At 42.0% G+C, this 25,846-nt stretch overlaps 1 protein-coding gene and 1 long non-coding RNA gene across 2 annotated transcripts in view; both read left to right on the plus strand.

Annotated features, from left to right (window-relative positions):
- PPIP5K2 (diphosphoinositol pentakisphosphate kinase 2) overlaps nt 1-25,846 on the plus strand; it is an 83,998-nt gene that overhangs the window by 15,738 nt on the left and 42,414 nt on the right. Inside the window, exons 2-9 of the mRNA XM_090038349.1 lie at nt 5,044-5,444; nt 9,888-10,083; nt 10,200-10,290; nt 11,742-11,827; nt 12,340-12,468; nt 16,458-16,612; nt 19,943-20,044; nt 24,806-24,967. Coding sequence (XP_089894475.1) covers nt 5,301-5,444; nt 9,888-10,083; nt 10,200-10,290; nt 11,742-11,827; nt 12,340-12,468; nt 16,458-16,612; nt 19,943-20,044; nt 24,806-24,967 — 1,065 coding nt within the window. The 5' untranslated portion in view covers nt 5,044-5,300. The remainder of the gene's footprint in view (nt 1-5,043; nt 5,445-9,887; nt 10,084-10,199; nt 10,291-11,741; nt 11,828-12,339; nt 12,469-16,457; nt 16,613-19,942; nt 20,045-24,805; nt 24,968-25,846) is intronic.
- On the plus strand, nt 6,080-9,110 carry LOC149868287 (uncharacterized). Its single transcript, XR_016440965.1, has 2 exons — nt 6,080-6,616; nt 7,046-9,110. It is a non-coding gene; the product is annotated as an uncharacterized LOC149868287 (long non-coding RNA).

A 25,846-nucleotide genomic window follows, 5' to 3' on the forward strand; every position in this document is an offset into this window, starting at 1 on the left:
AGAGTGTCCTGGCACTCTGATGTGAAGTTTTGTTTTATTTTGGTTTTTTTGTAATTTTTCATCTGTTCCTTTTGGCACTAAGGGAAAAAGGTTAGTGATCGGTGATCACACTGTTTGGTCCTTTGCTGCTGTGGAAGGAACACAACATGAAAATGGGCAAGTGATTTAACCTACGTAACTGGGTCAAGAGAAATGCGTGCTGTAAAATAATTGAGGCTGGTGTTAATGAACGGTGGGCTTCCTGGAAATGGGAAAAATTATAGGACTCATCCTAGTTACTCATGAAATGCAGTAAATTGGCCTTTCTAAAATCTGGGGCATGGAGAAATTGATCTGATAAGTTCACAGGAAATCCAGTATGCCTCATTTTCCTGGTTTCTGGTACTCACCGGAACAAATTCTCTCTCTCTTGTGAGTAAAATCAGTAAGTCTGCTTTTGCAGGGTGCAGTGATCTGGGAGGGAGAAGGAGGGAAGAAATAGCTGTTCATTTTTTTTTCTTTTTAAAATAAATTACAGTTGGTTAAAGGAGGAAATTAACACTCTCTTATGACAGCCTTCTGTTTCTTGAGCTTGAATCCATGTCTCCTGTCCATTGTTCCCCCACCTTTAACACCATTCTTTACTTTTTCTCTTACACACAAAGATTACTTCTGATTTACTTGTATGCTGGAATCAGGATTTAAACTCCATTTTAAATGGCGAAGTACACAAAAGGAGATGATTTCTCTGGTCATGGACAGGGATTCATTTCTAATGATAAGAATTTCTGTGAAATTCTTACTGGTAGAAAAATAGCCAAGGGGTTGGAGTGTACCAGTTTTCCATCCCTCTGGCTGGAGAACTACATTCTTCATCCAGAGAGTGCTAAAGGGCCCTGGGCCTTAGGGGGAGTCTGTTGATTGACAGTCTGCCCTTTCCCCTGCCTGTCTAGGCACTTAGCAACTGCCATAGGCAACCCCAGGAGGGCTCCAGCCCTGGGAGAATGGCTCTCCCGTCCCACAAATTTAACTGATAGGCAGGGTGGGAGGGGGCATTCTCCCCCAGCAGGAATCCACTTCATAGTCCCCACTTCATCTACTCTTCCTGGTGAAACTGGAGGAGGGCAGGGGACCATTCTCACCACGGCAAAGGTTCCTGAGCCCAGGGAGCTTTGCTGCCATGGCACTACTGCTTGCTGCCCCCTGCACCGCTGCTGCCAGCTCCAGGTGCTCGCCACCCCCGCACCTCCCCTTCCCTTCCCTCCCTTCCCTGCTCTGGATGCTCCCCATTCCCCCCCCTCTCCCCCCCCCCAGGCCCTGCACAGGATTATATGCCCCAGGCCCCGCACACCCCTAGAGACCGCTGTGCCAGACACTTCCATATGTAGAAGTTCAATGTTTGTATTATATATACTGACCTATTTGTGTCTTGATTTTCCCTTTTTATATCCCACCATATCTGTTCTCCAGGTCTGTCTTTAACTTTTCTTCTAATTGCTGAACTTACTGGAGTTGCATTATGCCATTTTAAAAAATATTTTGTGGGATTATTTTCTGGAATCCCCTAGTTTCTTAGTTGTCTCATTGCAAAACTGTTACAATTGAACTACTTTAGAGAATGGTGGCTGGATGTTACCACTTAGGGTCTGTTGTTCCTTTACTAGGCTAGGTAGGACTCTTACTAGAGTAGATCAAGCTAGTTCACAATATCTTTAAAAAAGGGTTGAGATGGGTACTGTGTTACTTAAACAGAAGATGACCTTGAATACAAGACCAATAATTAGATTCTATATATGTAAAACTTACAAATCTGTTGTTATTTTTCAGGTGTAGATTCCAATTATTGGGGATTTGCCTTTGAAAATGTCTGTTTCCCTCTGCTACGGCAAGGGAAATAAACCTGGGGGATTAGGTAGCCCTTTGCTCTCATTTTATCCCAGGGTTTTCCCTGGCAAACTTTTCTCCCTCCCCTTCCTGTTAGATCCTGCTCTCCTAGAGCACATGGAAATGAGAACTAAATTTGAAAATAATAACCTTGAAATTAAACATGGCTGTAGTAGTCTGCATATAATACCCATGCACTTAGTTTATCCAGAATTGATGCACGTTGTCTTTTTTTGAAACTGCTGCAAGTTTTAGCAGAGGTGTTTCATAAACAGGTATTCCAGGTCAAATTGGCCAGATCGATTTTGAATCATTCAAAAACCATATGTGGTTCTGCTACCGGCAAGTATCCTCCACCCCAGACTTTTTGGCCTGGGGATTCATGTACTCCCAAATCCATTGGCAGGCATCATACATGCAGGTGCAAGCCCAGAGGCTTGGGGTTCAGATGCCCCTGAGGTTTCACTTGCCCATGGATACAAGAACAAGCTAGGGAGGAGTTCCCCATTTCCATAAAGTCGGCGTGTAGCCGAGATCTTTCTACTGGAAGCTGGCCGGTAGGAAACTAACTATGAGGCTCTTGTAGGGAGTCCTGTCTGCATTTGGACCAGGGTGCATCCTCTACTACACAGTGCTATTTTAAATACATTTAGGCTGAGGTGTCACGCCAGTGCTGTAACTATACTTAATCTTAGTTTACAAGAGGCTGAGAAGCTATGCATGGTATTAATCCAAAGCCAGAAGGTTCATAACTTACTGCAAAGTTGGGATGGACCCGCCAGAGTCGACAGAATGTCAAGCCCTGGTAAGCAACATTGCATACAGTTCACCCAGAATCCCTCTCTTGCACCCTCTCTCAGCCTGGTGCATATGATTAGTGTGGTCCCACCTCCATGATGATCTTACAGCTCAGCCCTGGTCATTATGTGCGTATACTCCAGATATGCTCCCTCCAAGGATCTATGTCCTAATTAGCCCCCTCCCTTGGCTGGAATCAGGTGTTTTGGTCGCAAGTCCTGGGATGCTCCAAAAATGTATCTGCAGATGAGGCGCAAAGCAACCTGGTTCAGCTTCACCTCATGGAGAGTGTTCCCTCTAAACTGTGTGTCATGCGTGGCCGTGCAGGTGCGCCTGGCAGCACGGCACGAGCGCACCTGCGCAGCCTAGAGGGAACACTGAGTGGGACCACACTAGTCGTGTGCCAGGCTGATAAGGGTCAACAGAGGGGAATCTGGATATGTAATATCATGGTGTACTATAACTTTCCAAAGGGGTGGTGGTGCAGAGGCTTGTGCTTAGTGAGCACTAGCATATGTTTTATTCAGATGGGTTGCACTAACCTATCCTTGTGGTTGGGCAAACATGGAACCTATGTGGGCCATGTGCTTTATAGTTATGCTCAGCATTGGTAACATTTAATCAACCTCATCATTGGTTTCCATTGCTGACCACATGCTGCTTTTGGCAACAATTTAATGATAGACATTGTATTTAGTGAGATTTCCTCTTATGTGATTATAAGATGAGAGATTCTTTTTCCCATGCCAGCTTTGGGGGGGGAACTTTGTCTTGTATTTGAGTAAATGTGGTAATTAGCCTGAAGTTGGGCAGTTATCACCTTAGAGACTAACTGGCCCTGAGAATCATTGTCCTTGCCTTCATGTGGGGCTTCCAGCACTCAAGCAGAAAGCTGCACGTGGAGGCACAGAATCTTATGCCATCGGGCCCGGTGGGCTCCATGTCTCCATGTGTGATTTCCTGCTGGAGTGCTGGAAGCCCCATGGGGAGGCATGGAGCCCACCTGACCCAATGGCGCTTGGCCTAGGAGCTGCGTGCTGTCGGGCCAGGTGGGCTCCATGCCTCTTCATGGGGCTTCCAGCAGAAAACCACATGTGGAGGCACAGAGTCTCATGCCACGGGGCCAGGCTTGCCTCCATGTGTGGCTTCCTGCTGGAGTGCTAGAAGTTCCAGCCTGATGGCGTGCGGCTCCTGCCTTCAGTGTCGCAGGCTTCATGTGCTGGCATGGAGCCAGCCTGGTCTGGGTTGAAGACGCATGCCAGCGCGCCAGCCATGCCGGCTCTGCCACAATGTGCAGCTCCCAGGAATCAGCTGGAGCCACACACCACCAGGGGGCTTTGCCTGCTGTGACCATGATCACCTTCAGGGCCTGCTGCTGCTATCACTGGTAGCTAGGGCTATGCACCATGGGGTGGCGTGAGCGTGTGGTGCAGGGGCCCACACCCAGCCACCCACAAACCCCATACCCACCTCTTGCAGACAGGAGCTCCCCTCCACACTCATTAGCTGTCCAGTCATGCCCCACCATGCTCAGTGCCTCCACATGAGGCTCTCAGCTGGAGTGTTGGGAGCCCTATGTTGGTGGAGGCAGAGCCCACCTGGGTTAAATTATGCAAAATTATGCATGGTCATATGTTTTATGCACAAAATTGCGCAGGCACATAATTGCATAATTCCCTGGGGTGCATTAAGAGAATTGATGCAACATACAACAGTCCAAAGAAATAATAAAGTGAACATAAGAGCATAATATGCACACACTCAATAATGGGAAGAAGTGTTATATAGGAATTACAATAGGGGACTCCGTGTCAGGACTCCTTGGTTTTCTGTACAGCTAGGCTGACCAAGCTGCTTTGTGCTTTTAGATTACTGTATAAATGAGCATAATATGTGGCAACCAATAGTAAATCTAATTTTTTTAAAAACACTTCATGATCAAACAAAAGGCTGCCATTCTGTATTATCTCTGCAGTATAAAAGGCCACACGTCATTGATTTTTGAAATCTTTAAGTTTGAAGCAGGCTAGAAATTTAAACTCAACATCAAGTAAGGATATAGTTTTTCCTTTCTTACTGCAGAATTTTTTGGAGAGCAGGTTTCATCATAAATTTTTTCCTGGTTTCAGATTTTCTAGTCATGGTGCATGATTATAATTTTTTTAATATATTTATTTTCTATATTTAATGTTTTTTTTTGCTCAGGGTGGATGCAGGTGTGCTTGTGTGTGAAAGAGAGACCCTGTCTTTAAATAATTTTCTGCCTTTTATCCCAAAGGCATATAATTATTGCATATTGCATTTTAAAATTATTGTATATTGCATTTTAAAATTGCATTTAATTTGCATGTGATTATATATTTCTTTTCTTTTTTCTCTTAGGATAAAAGATTGCCACATCATCTCAGGGAAATGGTAACCTGTGGTGGTTTTCTTGGAGCAACAACGTAAACCAACAATGAACAGATGATATCAATAAAACTGCATTTGGCAGCTGACTTTATCACGGTAGCAAGTGACAGCACTTGCAGTGATAAACTGCAAGGGTTTAGTGTTTCCTAATCATTGGGAATATGCCCAGTATCTTGGCTGCTGAAGTGGCTGCTGTCTCTGCTTAGGTCTGTTTAGTTCTTGTAGTCATGTCTGTTACTGAAACAGAGAATGACCCTCCTAGATTCTTTGTGGGTGGTGAAGATGGAGACGAATTACTGGATCCGGACAGATCTTCAGACTTCAATCGCTTCTATGACCATGCAGAAGAAGAGGAAGAAGAGTATGATTCTGTACGTACTTAAAGTTTATCAGTATAGGAACTATTTGAATCAAATATGCTTCATTCTGTCTGTTTCTGCTGTTGGGGTGGTTGATTACCACATGATCAATTATGATTGGCAAGATAGTAGATAGTGGTATATCTATGTTGGCAGTGCAGGTTTGTGTGTAGTGCGCCCTGGATCATAGTGACATGGCCAACTGAAGCCTGTGGTGTTGTGTTTTCACTGCATCCAGTTAGCCAGACAAACTGGAGTACACCTATCTCAGGAACACAAGTGCATGTCTGATTGTAGTAGAAATTCACCCTAAGATTTTTTTTTTTCTTTCCGTGACTCCTTTTTTTTTACTTGTAAGTGATTTGCCATTTTTCTGCTTTCTTATTATTATTCCCTGTGGTCTATAGAAATGCACATACTGAAGTAACTTTTTTTAAAATTTGGCTTCATTGTCAGAGATGTGGAGCAGAAAATTTTCCAATGCTTTATTTTTCCATGGGAAATTTTCCATTTCTAAAAATTAATTGTTTCATAAAATTCATTAGTAACAATGAATGGAGGCCAATACAACATTAGGCAAGCTTTGTAGTTTCAAAGTTGTAATTAATGTTTTTCAGGTGATTTATCTCTAGGAAGTGTGTGAGAGAGTACATATATGTGTTTTTGTTTTTTAAACAGTAATCCAAACCAAAAATCAAGTTATGAATTCACCTAATTGGCTGTGCAGGTCAAATCAAAACCAAAGCTAAAATTCTTATTTCATTGGACTACATGTGAAAGCAAAACCAAAACTAATACCATGATTAATTTTTGTTTCACTTTCAGTTCAGCAAACATACAGAACAGTGTCTCATTTTTCTCCCTGAGTTGGGGAAGTTGGAAGTGTTTGCATAAGATCTGTTAGTTTTTTAGTGTTGTTGCTTTGATGTAGTCATAATAATGCCTAATCAGAAAAAAAATAGTGTGTGGCATCATTATAGTGAAGTTCAAGCCACTGAAGGAAGGAAGAAGTTGGTAGATGTAAACGTTGTGGGCAGGAGTATGCTAACAACGCAACAAGAATGAAGAAACATTTAATAACATGTAGAAACTGTCCTGAAAGAGTACAAGCCATATACAGAAAGCAGATACAACCAAGTGGTGGAACAGCATCGTCTGAGAAAAGTCTACTTCAGAAATCCTATGTAAGTAAACAAATTTAAGACGGTAAACAACACGCTGTATAGACTAGCACTTATATTGTTTTAAAACATTATAATTTTAAAGGCTGTTAATGCAACTCTGGGCTATTATTTATTTATTTAAAATATTTGTTTTCTGCTTGCACTGAGCACCCAAAGTGGGTTAGGCTTAACAATATATATATTTAAAATTACATAATAGATAAATGTTAGTTAGTTCAACGAAGCAGAGTGAGCTCAGTCCTCTGGCTGATGGTAGTGCCAGACTAGACTTTGCTTGGGCTCTGCAGTCCCAGGGCAACTGAGCAGCAAGTTGAGCAGCAGTGTTCTTTCTGGCAGGGAGGGGAGAAGCAAGCTCCCTGCCGCTTCTTCTGATGGATGAGGCCAGACTAGAATAGATAAAATAAAAATCTTTTTCCCCTTTTGTTGCAGGAACTTGGTAGCTCAAGTGAAATAGCAGATTTGCAAAAAATGGAAAACAAAAATGTTGAGCTCCCAGGTCTGGGGGAAGAAGACGCAGGATCCTCGCTTTCAGGTTAACTGTCACCAGATACGTGCTCCACCATGAGTAGCTGTTACAGACAGTCAAGCTTTTTATCAAGCTTTGTGGACAAAATGTCAAAAGAAGATCAAGAAAAAGCAAATGAGACATTAGCTTGAGCTATATTTGCAAGTGGTACACCTCTTTTCATAACTGAATATCAGTACTGGAAGGAACATTACAAACTGATTAGCCTATCATATAAGTTACCATCACGTTATCACTTAGCACATTCTCTCTTAGGTGGAAAGTATGACAGAATTCAAACAGTGGTTATTCAAAGGATTGGTCAAGTAGAATCACTGACTATCATGTTAGATGGATGGACTGATACACAGTGTCACTTATTGAACATTATGTTAGCAACTTCTGAACCAGTATTCCTGAAAGCAGTTGCTACCACATCTCGTCATCCAGGTGAATACATAGACAAATTACTGAATGAAGAGATTGAAAGTGCAGGTCCCTCCAGGGTAAGCCCTTGTAACTGAGAATGGAAGTAACATGAAAGCTGTATGGCAGATATTAAAGGCAAAGTATCCTCTTTTAAAGCATTTGGCTGTCTTGCTCATGGGTTGAATCTTCTGGCATAGGACATAGTAAGTATGAATACAGTGAAGTAATGGCAAACTAAAAAGCAAGCGTAAAGGTATTCAACAATCATCGTGTTCCTAATCAGACTTTGAAGATATTACAGAAAGAGAAGCAGGGGAAGGAAAGTGTACTTTTATTACCTGGAGAAACTAGATGGGGCTTGGCTACAAAGTGTTTACATAGTTTGCTGCGCACAATAAACTGCAGTGTGCTTCAATAGATGACACAGTATCCCAGATTATTTCTGTGAACATTTGGATGCAGGTTCTCGACAGCAATGTGTTCTGGGTTTGAGTTCAAGGAGTATTCGATTTGCTACTGCCAGTTTCAATAGCTATCAAGAAACTTGAAGGAGAGGCACCAAGCCTTTCAAATATTCCAGACATTCAGACAGTTGAATGAAAATCAAATTGAGCTTTTGCCTTCTTTACCTCTATCCAAAAAAAGTAGTAATTGAAATGTTTACTAAGAGATCTGAATTTTGCTTTCATCTAGTTCATCTGGCAGCAAACCCTTTGGATCCTCAACACGGAGGACACTATTTATCTACTGCTCTCAATACAGTTATGGAAGTAGCTAAGAATGTCCCCAGCATTGACAAAATAGCCATGATGACAGACATTGCTGGGTACCACGCAAAAGAAAAACTTGGGAGCAAAGACATCATTTCGTGGACAGCAGAGAATGTCTCCTCTCACGTGGTGGAAGGGATACTGTAACACCTGTCTATTGTCCAGGATTGCTCTAAGCCATCCCACCAACAGCAGCTTCTTGTGAACGGAATTGGAAGCCTTTCAACTCAATCAAGACAAAAAAAAGATTAATAGACTAACAAATGAACACGCCGCTAAGTTTGTTTCTGTTTCTCAAAATCTCTTCCTTCTGGAGAACCAGTCAGAAACACACAGTTAGTGAAGAAGATGCAGTGCGATGATAAGTTGCCCTTGTCCATAGACTCATTGGTAAAACCATCCTTTAGCAAGAGAGAATGTGGTTCAAGTCATTCTGAATCAGATTTGCCTCAATCTGATTCTGAAATGGAACTAATAAGGAGTGCAAGTGATTCTGCCAATAGTGACTGAAACTGGAGGTGCCACAATGACCTCAGTGGAAGAGAGTTAAACTCTGTTGAAGTAGATGAGTGGACAACCACGGCATATGATGCACAGTTCTTTGGGTGTGCTAAAATTAGTGTCAAGAGTTTTCAGTGCCTTTGTATTTTTTTTCTTAAATTTAAACAAACAATGTAAGGGACGTACATGCTATTGTGTATTGTCTTTACAGTTTTATAAGTATTCAAATAAAAATAATTTATTTCCACATAAAGCTTTGAATTTGTTTAAATATAACATTTAAACCACATTAAGTGTGCTGCATCAATTTTTTTTTCCTAATCAAATATTTCAGTTCAAATACTTGTGGCTGTTAGGACTTAAAATTGACATAGGGATACTTTTTTAGTTTTGTTTACTAAATATAAGTCAAATAAACATGCTAAATCAGATCACGCTCTATTTAGGATATTGGAAAGTTTTCTGGAAAATTTTCCAATTCAAAATTTTCTTGAAAACCCATATCTCTGATCATTGTATTAAATGCATGAAGTAAAACGGGACAAAATAGGGATTTTTTTTCTCTATTTTTATTATAATCCTAATTGATTTTATAACGGTCATAGTAACCAAATATTCATGGTTGGAATTCCTGCTTTTGTTTAAAAGTGAAATTGTTTCAAATGACTTGCAGCTTCATTTTATGACGACTCTTAGTTGTATAACCACCCATTTTGACATGCACAGCTCCATTATTGATTCTTTCAAATTTGTCCCCATTGAAAGGATTTACAACATCTTTTAAAATGCTTTTGAATTGTTAAAGAAATATACCAATAGTGCAACTGTCAATTTAAATAATTCTCTAAATGAAAATGGCAAGACAAGTCATCAGATACTGCATTTTTGTTAACATTTAATCTTGTAAACAGTTACAAGATTTACTTAAAAGTAACATATACATGTTGGATGGGAATTTGAGGTATTTATCCAGCATTAAATCATTATTGCAAAATATGAAGCTTTATAAAGCAAAAACAAAACAACAAAAACTTACTAATTTTCTTTTAACTTTATTTTGACACAGCCACCAGAAAGGCAAATTGTAGTTGGGATATGTTCCATGGCAAAGAAATCCAAGTCCAAACCAATGAAGGAAATTCTAGAACGCCTCTCCATGTTTAAATACATCATGGTGGTAATATTTGAAGAGGATGTTATTTTGAATGAAGCAGTAGAAAACTGGCCTCTTTGCGATTGTCTCATTTCTTTTCATTCTAAAGGTAAATCTTCTTTTGACATGTAGGTCATGTGTAATTTTGAAATTAAAGAGTATTTTAAACTATTGAAACACAACCCTAGAAAGTTAATCTATATTCCTTAATTAAACCTTGTTTAGGATTTCCACTGGACAAAGCAGTTGCCTATGCCAAACTCAGGAATCCATTTGTAATCAATGACTTGAATATGCAGTATCACATACAAGATAGGTAAGTAACAACTACAAGTTAGGCATAAAATGGTTCAAGTCTGTCTGGCTGCAAACCAGCACACAACATTATTGTAACACGTGGGAGAAGACTCGTAGTATTGAATACCATGGAGCTGCCAGCCTGGCGATGGGTATAGGACATGTATCTCTTCTGCAGTACTCCCAATAAAATTATGATTGATATCTCAGATGTAGGTGGTTTCTGTGTATACAAATAGTAATAACTTATCAAATAAGTTTTTAGTAATTGTAGATGTACTTGACAGCCTTAATTTGGGTTGGACTGAGTGGTTTTTTATTACTTTGTTAGAACTGTACGTTATTTCTTATTTTGTGGTTAGCTGTAAGGCCTGAATTGTCTCCTAACTCCATTATGTTAGTCTAGTGAAAGTTCCTGTGCCAAAAAAATCTTAAGATCTCAGCCCTTCTAAAATAAAGTGAAGACTATGCCTATCTTTGTCATTACCACTCATACTGGAAGTTACTACAAACAATAATTATCTTAATCTTGCTTTCATGTGCCCCTAATACTCAAGTCATTTGAGTTTGTGAAGCCTGAATAATGAGATCCTGATGATGATTTTCTTTGAAATTAAGTAAATGAGCTTCTGCACTTTTCAATTTGCTTCTGCAGAAGCAGTTGTGATTGCTATCTGTCTTATAGATAATTGATTTGACTTTAGGAGCATTTCAGTCTGCAGTTGCCCAAGTCATTGTAGTCAGATATTAGCAGTGTGGAGAGGCTGAAGATGGTTATTGTGCAAGATAATGCTGTTTGTGAAGCAACCAACGATCTGGTTGGAATTGCATTTGAATGGGTGTATCTCTCTCCAGAATACACCCGAGAAAAAAGTTATGCCCCCAGATGGTTGATGCTGTTACTGCATCCAGTTGCTATATTATGCTGCCTAAAACCTTGCTTTTTTGGATAACTTTAAAGTAGATTACAGAGATTTTTATCCACAACGCATGCAGAGCCTTTTGGGCTGTTAGCATTCTGAGGCCCTATTAACATCCAAAGTACATTTTCTTTTACATCAGAAAAAGCAAATATTAACAAATGAATAGTTAATAAAATCCAGAGAGACTAGAACCCTTTGTACACTAAAGAAATGTAATGCATCCAGTACTGCCAGTTGATACAGCAAAGGTTTTACTGAAGCGCTCTTGTTGTTACTTTATTTTTACTTGCGTGATGCAAATGTTTCCATGTGCTGCTATTACAGTGCAAACAACGTTTTCTCATATGACTTTTATTTGTTGACATTGGTTGAAATTGCTATGCTCAAATCATTATATAGGCAACTCTTGAAGCACTATATATGTTTAGTTAACAGAGTAGCATAATACTTTCATGGTTTTATACTGTAAGCTTTTTCATGCATTTTATAGAATGCAAATTTTGTTGGGCTTTTCCTCTTTGGCTATGTAGATTTTGTGTTCTTCTAGGAGAGAAGTGTATGGCATTCTCAAAGCTGAAGGCATTTTACTTCCTCGTTACGCAGTTCTAAACCGTGATCCAAACAATCCCCAAGGTAATAGGCATATTTTCATTACAATTGTATTAAAGACCTCTTTTTCACAATCTAGAATGCTGTTAAACGTTTTGAATGATAATCTGTAATTTTCTGCACACCTTTTCCTGCCTTTCATGTGATTCAATCAGTGACTTCTTATGCTTTCTTTAGCATTTTTTAATTGCATTCCTGGGACAAGGTGAGAACAGGCAGGAAGAAGCAGGTACTTTAAAGGAAAAGTTCCCTAGGGCTGCGTCTACACGAGTGTGCAGTCATTTAGAACTAGTAAATGACTGTGTAGTAACCAGCATTACTGTCCAGTAGCATCCCCAGACAGTTGTTTTCAGGCACTACTGCACAGTAGCAACAAGTGCAGCAGTTAGTGCCTGCCAACGCTACTGTGCAGTAGCAATGAGCTATTGCACATAGCGTCTTGTGTAGATGCGCCTTAGGAAATGCAATTTCCAGTTCTGCACTTAATCCACCGGAAGCAGCTCTAGCCTGACTAATTTTACCACGTCTCTCTGCAGCTAATATAAAGGATCCACAGAAGATTCAGAATTGTGAAACTAAAGGAAGAACTTACAACTATGGGCTGGGTGAGGACTGTGGTTATGGAGCAGTGCTAGGAATGAATTGGAGTCGAGCAGTTGACACAGGCAATCTTTTAATGCTTCAGCTACTTTATAGCAAAGAAAATGTTCATTTGCCCTCGAGCACTAACCAGTAGTTTTCACAAAAACTAACAGTAAAACTAGACTGCACTTCTGTTCATCTCAGGAACACCATAATATACCCTGGGAGGCATGCCAGTACTCTTAAACCCTATCTGAAAATGAAAACTGAGGTACAGAAACAACTAAGACATTACGGTGCTTCTGAAAATTTTCTCTCTTCAAACTTAATTGTTGGAATCTTCAATTTGACACCTTTTAAAAGCAGCTTGGTTGTCCGAAGGTGCCAAGTAGTAACCTCAAGATTAGATCCTCTCATGTTACACTGCATTAGAGGACAATCTGTTTAAGACTTACTGCAAGATAGGCTTATAAAGGAGGATATTACTTAAGCTTATAAAGGAGAATGGGTGAGTTTAGAGCCAGGGTGTTTAAATAATCTCTTTACCCCCAACCAGTTTGGAGTGGGCACCGTGTGCAATGCAGGTGCCAGAGCAGGTGCCCTAGGTGCTGGAGAAGGGACAGTCCATGGGCCTGATTTGGTCCAATCTTTGACATCTCTGGTTGAGAGCAATAAGGCAACTTAGAAAGGGCAAATTTACAGCATAGGGAATTTTAAGTTGAGTGTGATGACTGCAGTCAAAGAACATGAGTGAGAAGATAAATAGACTATCATCATATGTTCCATGTGCGGGGGCCATTCGGAAGATGACTAACAGAGTGTTTTAGGCAAAAAAAAAAAAAAAAAAAAAAAAGACTTACAGAAAATAACTACTTGCAGTAATTCATGTCCTTTTACCTCTTACCTCTTAATCATGTTTTATAGTGCAAATATTGAAGCTAGATGTACTCTGTCTTATCTGGTAAGGGCAGGTGAGAGGATGACGGGGAATAATGTGAGTGCAGCTACAATGACAGCCAAAAATGACACAATTGTTCCCTTAGAATGGTTCATAAAGTCAATTGTAAATTCAGGTCTTGCCCTTAACAGTAACTAGCTTGTTAAGGCCTTCATTGTCACTCCTTCTGCTCTTTGTAGTTATATTTATTGTGCATCATAATTAAATGTAATAATTTAATTATAGTTATCATTTTAGGCTTATGAATAATGGGGTGGAGTTGGATGGTAAATCAAGTTTCAGAGTTCCTTCTGAACTTTAATAATTTCTAACAGTTGGATAGACGAGAATTTCTTCGGCCCTTGATCTCTGATAGCGTATCTCTTGTGCCAATAAACTTTTATCTGTAAACCCAGGTGCTGTCAGAGAATTGCACAGCACCTGGCTAAGCATATACTGTGCCTGGTTGGACTTTCTGCTATAGATAATGTTTAAAAAAAAAAAAAAACAGACCCCCACAAATACTGATTTGGTTGGAAATGTATATGCAGAGTACATAGAGGTTGTCAAGTATTTGCATCCCCATAATTATACAATTTATTAGTTTTTGGTATTTAATGTATAATTGAGGATCTAAATGATTCAGTCAATAAATCTGCATGGTTTTACTATTTCCTGGTGTTTGAAATGTGGTGTGTTTGTACAAATTATTGTAGCATTCTGAATTTATATCCAAGAGAGAGGGTCAGGGGAAAGATGGAAAAGTCAACAAAATATTTGTGTGCTAATACTGGCACTCTCCAATGTGGAAAGTCTGGGAAGGGAACATGAATAAATGCTCCTGTGCTAAAATATGTAGTTGTAGTAGAATTTATTGTGAGCTTGTGCTGTAGCCCTTTGGCTGGTTCCCTTCCTCCCTTCAATTGAGGGGCCTGAAGCAAGGTATGTAGAGAGAGGTAAAGGTAGTCCTCGACTTACGACTTTTAGAGTTACAATGAATGGCACTTAAGATGTTTATAAATTGATACCTGGTTTCGACCTTCCAACGTGGGTTTTGACTTTACAATGCTGAATATAGCTGCATCCAGCTGGTAAGTCTGGTGTGATGGAAGGGAAGGGGTGTGGTGGGGGGCAGATCAAGACCCCTTGTGGTGAAGGAGTGGCTGGGGCAAGTCGCTTGTCTGGCAGCTCCTGCTGTTCGTCAGGGAGGGCGTGGTGAGGGAATGTGTGCCTCAGTATCTGTGCAGGTGGGGCGGGAGCAGTACTGGGCTGCGCTGGGAGCAGGGGCTATGCCTTCCTGCTGCTTGCCCAACTGGGGTGGAGCAGGTGTGGGACTGGGCGGCTGTGCTGCCTCTGGACAAGTGGTACGCAGCAGCAAGAGCCAGCCCTGTGTGTCGTTCCCCCCCCACCACCACCACCCCTTTGCCAGACCAGCCAGGCCTCCATTCTGCACCCACTCTGCTCCAGCTGGGCGACCAGTGGCAGGGCACTGCGGGGTGTGGGGGTGCCCCCAGATCAGGGTGGGGTTGGGGCTGCACCAGGCTGTGCATAGGGCTGTGGGGCCTATGAGGGAGCTATGGCCCACCCATAGCCTCCACCACCTGTCCCTGTCTTGGGGCACATGCCCTCCCACCCCCATGCCCTGCTGGTGCTCCCCCAGTCAGGGCAGGGCGGGCATGGGACAGAGCCATGGCTTATCCGTGGGGGAGGGGGGTGGCGGTAGCTCCCACTGCTGCGTGCTGCTTGTCTGGAGGCTGTGCAGCGGCCCTGTCCTGCGCCCACCCCGCCCCATCTGGGCAAGTGGCGGGAGGACACAGGTCCCGCCTAGTGCAGCCCGCTGCAGCCCCGGCCCCATCCCATGCCATCCCAGACGAGTGGCAGGAGCTGCCAGATGAGCAACTTGCCCCAGCCCCTCCCTTACCATGGGGGGCCTTGATCTGCGCCCCCCATACCCATTCCCTTCCCCCTCCCCTTCCACCACACTGGACTTAACAGCTGAATGCAGCATCGTAAAGGAACCAATCCCCCATTTATAACAGTATTCTTGTGTGAAAATTGGTTTCCAGTTACGACATTTTGACTTAAGACGTGGTTTTCAGGAACCAGTTGCGTCGTAAGTCTGAGGACTGCCTGTATCCTTCCTTTTGGCATAGGCTGAAATAGCCTTATAGGCTGCTTGCAGATGTATTAAAAAAAAACAAAAAACAAAAAAAAAATAAATAAATAAACACCCCCCCCCACCCCCACCCCAAAATACCTGCGCTTTAACAAAAGATGCAGCACATTACTTTGACCTGGCTACACCAGGATTCGTATAGATCAAGCACTTCAGTGGGGCTTTTGGGCACTTTTATCTCAAGCTGATTTAATCAGTTATTAGGTAAAAGTGCCCAAAAAGCCCCAGTAAAGTGCCCAATCTATACAGACATTGGCAAGCTGGGTCCAACTAATGTTCTGCCTCTTTTAGGCTTGGCACAGGAATGCACTGTGTTTTAAAGTGCATTTTTGGGGGGCTTGGGGGTTTGGTTTTGTTTTTAACATCTGCATGCAGCTGTAGTGCCCCATAGAGAAGAAGTACAGACACAGCTGAATCAGTTGTTTCCTTTCCCACTCCTATGGAGATAAAGCATATCAGGAGCAGAGATCAGTTCGTGAACTCCAGTTCATCATATGCTATTCTAGTTTAATAGCAGTAGGGAAAGCCTTTTTTTTGCAGATGTACCCCCAATGCATTACATGGCATGAATTGTTCGTGCCACCTAATGCGTTGGGAGTGCATCTGCAAAAAAAAAAAAAAAAAAAAGACTTTCCCTGCTACTGTTAAACTAAACTAGCACGCTGAAAATGTCCTCTTAAGCCTATGGGCTTCATGCCCTTCACTGACTCATCTCCCTTTCCTGTGAGGTGGGTTTCAAAGGAGTCTGGTCAATAAACTTGGAGCAAATCTAGGGAAAGGAGGAACCCCAGCTTCAAGAAAAAGCAAGCGTGGAGCCATTCTAGTGCCAAATCTAATTCCTTCCTCTTAGGTCTAAAGATATTTGTGAATTCATTTATGGCAAGTAAATAGTTATGAAGTTTATAGTAGACCGTCTCTGTATAATAATCCATTATTGTATATACTGTTCTTCCCAACAGAATGCAATTTGATTGAGGGAGAAGACCATGTGGAAGTGAATGGGGAAGTTTTCCAAAAGCCATTTGTAGAAAAGCCAGTTAGTGCCGAGGACCACAATGTTTACATTTATTATCCAACATCTGCTGGAGGGGGTAGCCAGAGGCTTTTTCGGAAGGTGAGAATATTGCCATGCTGAAAGAAATTACAGATGTCCCATCGCACCGAATGACTCAACTCTTGTGTCTGTTTTTAGTGATATAAGAGACCAAACACAAAAGTAACTTGTGTAGCTTTCCATCAGAGCTTTCCAAGCTGAAAATATAAAGCCAGATTCTATAGCAGAATTATGGCTTTTATACTTTGAAAGTAATCGCTGTTGTAACTGTTGTAAGGGCCTGATAGAGAGCTCCATGGCCTAAAGGAGCTTTGCTGGTGCACTTACAGAGCAGCTAGAGCACTGCATCTGTTTCAGTTCTGCCTTGCATAGAGCAGAGCTCTGTTGCAATAATCCACTTAAGGAGCCTGCACCAACATGTGGATCAGCCCTGCTGGTACTTTACTTAGCTGGTTTCAGGTTTGGGCCAAAAACCGTGCTGTCTGTGAGAGTGTCGTCTCGCATTACCTCAGCAGTATTCTAATACAGGGGAATATGTAGATTGTAGACTCTGCTTATTGATTCTATTACATGGGGCTTCATGAGAAGTAAAAAGGGCTCAAGTCTGAAATCCAAAAACTTTCACAAAGTTTAACTCATTGTTTGAACAGAGAGGTACATACCCATGCAGACCCTTGGGGTTGTGCTTGTCTGAAGCTAAGCAGACGGTAGCGTTGGGGAGAGGCATGGCCCAGCCACATGGAGGGAAGTTGGTGTGGCTCTGACCAGGCATGCAGGGCTTGGAATTTGGGAATTTGGCAGGGCGGGAGAGTGGTTGTATTAATGGCCACTCCTCCCCTGCCATGAAATTTTTTAAGTCTTGGAGAGTCCCAAGGGCCAGATGCCAAGGCTCCATAGGCCTCATTTGGCCCCCAGCTGGAGCACCCTGTTATAGACTCTAGACTTGTTTGTCTATAGTCTCTCTGGAGGAGATGCCACACTGCCCTCCATTTGTATATATAACATGTATATAATTTTGGGTTGAAGGAAAATTTTATGTTGGGGACCTGTAACCAAAGCCAAAGAAATGAAGAGCTAGAGAAGAGAACCTGTGGTGGCGGCAGTGGTGGCTTTCCTTTTTCCAGCTAACCCAGTAGTTGGAGCAGCTATCCTAAAGTTGGGAGATGAAGGTTCAAATCCTTCCTCTTCCTGAGGGCATTTGAACTCTTAATCTACAAGCACAGGTATCCTGTTGACACTATACCACTTTGCCTGTATTCCATAAATACTCAGTGAACCAAATCAGAGACAGGAGGAATAGTAATAATCCAGCAATTATCCTTCTCTTCTGTGAGCCTTGTTTCAAAACCACTTCCAGTTCTGCACTAGATTTTGATTGGAGGTTAGGAGACTCTCTTAAGAATTGATAGACGAGGTCCACAATCCCTGAGGCAGAGAGGATTTGAATCTCAGTTCTGATGTTTTGGGAGGAGGGGGCGAGGAGAGGAAGGGGGTAAAAGTGTTCTAATTACTGGGCTGCTGGATAGGTGAAGCCTGCCAATCTTCTTCCAAAAATTTAGTTAATTAGTCCTTCATTTCTTCTCTTTTAATGTAGATCACCCCAAACTAAAATGTTTAAGACCTATTAAAATGAACTGTACTGGTATTTACAAAACATGGTCATATCACCCAAAACTGCACTAAAAATACAAGCCAACAAAAAATGTAATCCAGACCTGTCATTTAGGCAATCAGTGCTACTTTTGGAACACTTGGCATCAAGTGCTTCCAGAATAGTTGCAGGTAATCAAGAATGTGGCAACCTTCTCTTTAACTACAGATTTTTGCATGGTCTTAGGTTGAATAAAATATCTATCAGAGAACTTGTGGTTTCCTTGTCATGGAAGATAGGAAAAGCATGCTTTTCAACACTGCATTCTGAGCATGCAGCAACAGCTGTAGATCCATCAAAACTCAATTATGAACCTGGCTCACAGATGATGACCCCTGCTAAATATAGCCCATCCACATGGTGCTCTTCTAAAGCTACACTGCCTCTCCAGTGTAGTTCCTCAGAAATAATAGGTGCTGGTTCATTGTGCCTTTCCTTTATACTATTTATTTAATATATTTGGGTTGAAATTCAGTGTAATGTAACTTTGAATATAACATAGAACATGGTACAGCCTAGCATATGCTGTTAAGCCTTGGGCAGAGTTAAAATAATGGAATGACTGGGATCTGAGGAATTCTGTGCTTGGAATTAAGTATAAAATTCCTTGGATTGCACTCGTGCCACTGTTGGGGCCAAACTGGGAGTGAGGCTGCTCCAGCCTAATCCTGTGGATTGAGCAGCAGTTGGCTGTGTTCATGGAGCTGTGCCATGACCAATCTTAATATGGGCTGCACACACAGTGTTCAAAAACCTGGAACACCAGGAAGCTGAGGTCAGAAAGAGGCTCTCTGGTGCTGGGATCATGGCCTCCAGCCTTTTAAATGCTGCATGTGCAGTCAAACTGGGCTGCATGTACAGTTTTTGGAACAGGGGCTGCCCTGTACCCCATCCTTATGCAGGATTGAACATGGGGCAATCCTGGGTCCCAGTTGGAAACTAGGGGCTTCTCCCAGCCCAATCCTGGGGATAAGCCAGGGGGTGGCCCTAACCTGGTCCCCAGGGCTGCACTGCACTGAACATCAGAAGGGGAACTAAGCCAGTCCCTTTTCTCATTCGAGAGATTGAGTGGGGGTGGGAGGGACTGTGTCCAAGACTCCTGCATGCAAAGCTACAAATGTGCCAATGGCAGATGGTACCATTCAGCTCCCCATCCTAAATTTTTTAATTTCAATACCCAGCTGTACGTCTCACAGAAGGCTGCAGGACAAGGCTGCAAACTGTGCTGGGCTCAGTTCAGGACCCAAGTCTGTCCTGGGCCAATGCTGACAATCAGCTGATTGTTGGTCAGGGTCTGAGACATGTCACACCTTCAATTTTAAGGCAATATTTAAATCATCCAAAGGATGTTCTACCTTATAGGTAGGACATATTGTATCTGGTGTCTCATTTTATGACGTAAGTGGAGTAAACCATGTTATAGTTTATGGCATGATTAATAGGCTAATGAAATGTCTTCTAGTGCCCTTAGTACTGAAGTACAGAGAGTAATGTGTACTTGTTAAGGTATAGAAATAATTCCATCATTTAGGAAAATTACTAAATACTTTTGAACTTTCCTAAATGGTTAGATCTCTATAGCTAACCCTGTGAATGGCTTAATGTATCTATAAATCAGATGGGAGGAAAATAACTGAATTATGGGAGAAAAAAACAGAAAGATCAGTTACCAGAGAGTGCACAGTATTTTTAAGGAGAAGTAATTTGTGGCCTTTTTAATAGAAAACTATTTGTTTCAGATTGGCAGCAGAAGTAGTGTTTACTCCCCTGAAAGCAACGTGAGAAAAACAGGCTCCTACATTTACGAGGAGTTCATGCCTACGGATGGCACTGATGTGAAGGTATGACAACTGCATGTTCTGGCTTATATTTAGAATAATCAAATATTCCAAGAGTTTGGCAGCTTTAGAGATGGAAGGATATCTTTGTGAGATGGATTAACTTTAATGAAGTTGTGAAACAGTTCAAAAGTAATGAATATTTGTGTTGCTCTAGGAAAAAGCAGTTCTTTAAATATGAAGAATGTCTTCCGTTATCTTTGCTCTAAATATCACCTTAGTGTTATTGCCCAAGAAGTCATTCTTTTTTTGTATTGAGGTAGCACTAACTGCAGAATCAAACAGTCATTACCCTGGGAGTTTAGTGTGAAAGATGACATTAACATTCTTCAATTAAGATTAACTTTTAACTAGGTATGTTATAGTATACTAGTAAGCAATAACATTGTACTGCTTTGGAGAAAATAAATTCAAAGTGTGTCTTATGAGTTTTCCATTGCAGTTTTGGGGTTGTTCATTTGCTTCATCTATTTTTTTTTTTTTCCTTGATTTAAATTTAAGGTAACCATGGACTAGGCACCATGATCTCCTCCAGTAATACCATAAAATCCCAGCAAAAATAAAGTAATTATTTTTACAGGAATTCAGCCAGATACCCCAAAAAACCCCTTTTTTCCTTCTTTGTTGTGCAGAAGGTATTTTCTCAGTCCTCTCCAAATACTGCTGAACAAATGTCTTGCAATATGCTTGGAATGTCGCCAGATTTTTGTCTTTTTCTTACCAGGGGTAGAAGAAGTCCTGAGAGTCCTCAATCGCAGACCAAGTAGGACTTTTATAGGTCATAATCAACATCTTAAAATTTCACTTAGAACCCAAAGGGTGATTAGTCTTGGGCGATTTTAATTATCCAGACATTTCCTGGGAGGAATACTTGGCCAAGTTGGAATGCTCGCAATCCTTCCTGACCTGTGTTGAGGAGCTCTTTCTGACTCGTGAAGTGCGTGGGCCAATGAGGGGTGATGCTCTGCTAGATTTGGTCCCGGCCAGAGGAGATGATCTGGTGACCAGCTTAAATATAGAGGGAAGTCTGGGCAACAGCGACCATGAAACCATCATGTTCACTGTCTGACATAAGGCAGACAAATGGGATAGCAGGACTGAAGTCTTGGACTTCAAAAATGCAAATTTCAACAAGCTTAGGTGACTAGTAGGGCAAGTGCTGTGGGACCCGGGACCGAAGATGAAAGGTGTGCACGAAGAGTGGTTGTCCCTTAAGGACACGATCCTTGAAGCACAGAGAAGTCCATTCCCATGCAGCAAAAAGGTAACAGAAAGGCTGGGAAGCCCTCTTAGCTAAACAGGGAAATCACGGAAAGAAAGAAGAAACAGGCTTATAAACAATGGAAGCTTGGGGCAGATCCCAAGGAGGACTGTTCCATAACGGCCTGCATTTGCAAGGAACAGATAAGAAAGGCTAAAGTGGCAGCCAAACTTAGATTAGCAACAGGAATCAGGGACAACAAGAAATACTTCTTTAGGTACCTAGGGAACAGGAGGAAAACAAATAGGAGTGTGGGGCCATTGCTCAGCAACTCGGGAGAGCTGGTTACTGACACCCAGGAGAAAGCTGAACTCCTGAATGACTACTTCGCCTCCAGTCTTTCACCAGACCAAGGGGAAAACCGCTCCCGGTAGGGTAGAGGATGAGCACGGTAGAAATAATCGCCTTCTTGTTATTGCTGTAGAATTGATATATGACCAATTAATAAAATTAGACATATGCAAGTCAGCAAGACTAGATGATCTTCATCCGAGAGTGCTGACTGAAGTCATTGTGGAACCCGGCAAAACTCTTCCACAACTCATGGGGCTCTGGAGAAGACCCTGAGGACTGGAAGAGGGCCAGTGTTATGCCCATCCATAAAAAGAGCAGGAGGAAGGACCCGATTAACTATGAGCCAGTCAGCCTAACTTCCATCCTAGGGAAAACCCTAGAAAAGTTCATCAAGGAGTCTATCTGTGATAAGCTTGCTGGCTGTCATTCAGAATCTTAATTTCTGAATGACAGCCAGCAAGGCTTCATTGCGAGCAGGTCTTGCCTTACCAACCTCATCTCCTCCTATGACCAGGTAACTTGCCACCTGAACACACAAGAGCAGGTTGAAATTGTATACCTAGACTTCCAAAAGGTGTTTGATTTAGTATCCCACGATGTCCTTGCGAGAAAATTGGAGAATTGTAGGCTTAACTCTGAGACAGTCAGGTAGGTGAGAAACTAACTGCAGGATAGGGACCCAGAGAGTTGTAGTGAATGAATCTGTGCCATCCTGGCAAGAACTGGGCAGCAGTGTCCCTCAGGGGTCAATGCTCGGTCCCGTACTTTTCAACATCCTTATTAATGATTTGGATGTGGAGTTGAAGAGCTCACTGGCCAAGTTCATGGACAACACCAAGTTATGGGGAAGCGTGGTCATGCTTGAAGATAAGCTACAGATACAGGCAGACCTAGACAGGCTAGGAAGTTGGGCAGATCAGAACCTGATGAAGTTCAATGTCGAGAAATGTAAAGTGCTCCACCTCGGGGCGAGCAACCCCCAACACATCTACAGGCTTGGAGGAGCCAAACTGACTAGCACCACAAATGAAAGGGACCTGAGGGTAATAATAGACCACAGTATGAATGTGAGCCAGCAGTGTGATGCTGTAGCCAGTAGGGCAAATAATACTCTAGCATGCATCAATCAATGCATCTCCAACAAAGCCAAGGAGCTGATTCTTCCGCTCTACTCAGCACAAGTGAGACTGCAGCTGGAGTACTTTGTCCAGTTCTGGGCATCACACTTTAACAAGGACATGGAGAGTCCAAAGAAGATCTACCCATATGATCAGAGTCTTGAAAGACAAGCCATATGAGGAAGACTGAGGGGTCTGGGACTCTTTAGCCTGAGGAAAAGAAGGGTGAGAGGGGACCTGGTAGCAGCTTACCACCACACTACGCAAGTACATCAAGGGCTCGGGGAGCAGCTGTTCAGTAGGGCACTCAAGGGGAAAACCAGGAGTAATGGCCACAAACTCCTGGCAGATTGATTCAGGCTCAACATTAGGAAAAACTTCTTCACAGTCAGGGTGTCCAGACTATGGAATAAGCTTCTTCCAGAGATGGTGCAATTGCCTACCCTGGAAATCTTCAAGAGGAGGCTAGACAGTCATCTTGGTGGGGTCACATGACCCTCGGTTATCTTTCCTGCTTGGTGCAGGGGGCTGGACCCGATTGATCTTTCGAGGTCCCTTCCAGCCTTACAATCTATGAAAAAGGGCTGCCACTTCAGATCCCACAATAGTGATGTTGTACACTACCAGTTTACATTGATCAGTAAGTGAGCCACTATATTCTGCACCAACTTTATATAACTTCAGCATATAGCCCCATGTACACATTACGTAATCTGATTTTGAGGTGGCAAAACAGTGACAGGATCTGCTTCTGAAAAGAAAGGTCACAGCCCTCCAAGCCTAGCTTACTGGTGTACTGTGGGTCTGAAACTGCAGTTGAGTATATAAAATCACCCACCCACAGTAACTAATGGCACTTACTCCTTCAGTCAAAGGGACTAATCATACCTGTATCATCTTTTAGCTGCTGCTTTAACTTGCCATCATCATAGTCTTCTCTGTATTGAGCTCACTTCAACTTGTTTAGTCTCATTCATACCCCATTCTTAGGTACACAGTGAAGTGAGACACTGACGTGCATCAGAAGAATGGAGACATGTAATTGGGGATTACAGCACTGTAACAGTGACGTATACATTTAAATAGGTGGGGTGACAGAGTAGTCACATGCAGAGTTATACACATCAGAGTTCTTCAGGAGAAAGGGAAGTTCCTTGCAATGACATGCTGAGATCTGTCTATCAATATGAAAATCCTTAAGTGACTCAATAACTCTTTATGGTCAGTGGTACTGAAGGCTGTTAATAGTAGAAACACCAGCATGGGGCCCCTAGTTTTCATCTAGGAAGAGGTTTTTCAATCACTTCTGTCTTTATGCCAAAGCCAGATCTATACCCAGTTTGAGAGAGGCCAAAAAGATCAGACCTCCTAGATACCAGGGGAATTCTTTCTATAACCATCGAGAGGAGAAAATGTGATGTTGGTCAATAATAGGGATAGATTGATAATGTCAAGTAATAATTTTTTGATCAAAGGCCACAAAAATGCCATTTTTTAAAGTTTGTGGGTCTGAAGCATAGGCTGCAGGGTAAAGATCTCTCAACACCCCCTTCATTGAGCTTTACCAATTGAAATCATATGCTCTCAGGACCTTCCTTTTTACCCTGCAAGCAAACAGCTCATACAGAAAACCTGGTCAGAAATATCAAGCAGTTCTTTCCCAAGAGAAAGTACTTAGTCCAGCTACCAAGAGGAGAAAATCACAGTTTAGTGGATTGAAATAAATCTTCTCTATGAAATGTTGCAGATATACTGGTGAAGAAAAAGAATTTCTTCTTTGTTTCTGCACTACCCTAGTTTAAGTGTTTTAATCATCTTTATTCTGCAACTGAGTAGCCTGTGCAAGATGTTTCTATCTGTGGTACTGTGACCAACTTCCATCTTGTTTCATGCATGTCTGATTTGACAAAAAAGATGGTAAACTATGAAGATATACAGTAAAGAGAGTGCCTAAGGGCTGCCTCATGAATGGTGAAGGACACTACCATTTAATTTGCAGAAGTGATGAAAGTTAAGGAAAACTTAGCGAGGTTCTTGAACATATATGAACCACTTTAACTACATTAACTTTTCTTTTCCTTTGAAATAAAGGTGTACACAGTAGGTCCAGATTATGCACATGCTGAAGCTCGAAAATCCCCTGCTCTAGATGGCAAAGTAGAACGAGACAGTGAAGGAAAAGAAGTGAGGTATCCAGTCATTCTGAATGCAAGAGAGAAGTTGATAGCCTGGAAAGTATGCCTTGCATTTAAGGTAAATGGATCTAGGCTATCTGATCAAACATTTAGTACTAATGAACTGTTTACTAGGTGAAACTTCTGCAGGAATTCACTGCTCAGAAGCAGAGATCTTATTGTTGCAGAACTTTGGGGATATAGCAATAAGTTTAGCTGAACTTTCATGTTTTATTTAATTAGATGACTTCTCTTGTTTCAATACTTAAGTTCATTGATATTCTTATCCTTGTGGATGAACTGAGACCTTTAAATGCTGAAAGCACACATAAAATATATGGTTTGTTCTATTTACAGTGTGACGTGTATGAGCATGTATGCATTTGTGCGCAAAGTAATTTGTAAAGGCTATTTTTTTTAGTTAAGCAAATATATTTGCATGGGGTTTATACTCGATAGCAAGCATAGCTGAAGTTAGTCATATGTTTATGTTTAAGTCTGAACCAAAGCAAACACTGAGGAAAAGCGATAAGCCGTCTTCAGAGTGGCAGTGCCAGGAGTCCCAAATAAAACACTTTCTGTGACATAATCTAGGAAAGCAGTTAAATGTCCTCATTGGCAGCCATTTCGATCTATACTGTCTTGTATGCATCTATGGGTATATACTGTACTTCAGTGGTCTCCAACCTTTTTAAGTAGAAGATTGCCTTTTGGCATTTAAAAGCAACCCAAGATCTACTGTGCACTGCCTCCACCCCCACCCCCATCTCCCAGCAGGCAAGTCTGTGCGGAGGGAAGTGGGGGACAGATCAAGGCAGAGGGAGAAAAATTATTTGGGGGTGTGCCTCCCCACCAGGTAAGTCCCATCCAGCCAGGCATACCCCTACTCCTGCCTCTGTGGCACTGTCCCTCACCGGAGGGGCCTTGATCTAGCCCCCGGCGTTTCCCTCCCATGGAT

The sequence above is a fragment of the Crocodylus siamensis genome, chromosome 3 (assembly GCF_052110815.1).
Source record: "Crocodylus siamensis isolate JL-2025a chromosome 3, ASM5211081v1, whole genome shotgun sequence".
Classification (NCBI taxonomy): Eukaryota; Metazoa; Chordata; order Crocodylia; family Crocodylidae; genus Crocodylus; species Crocodylus siamensis.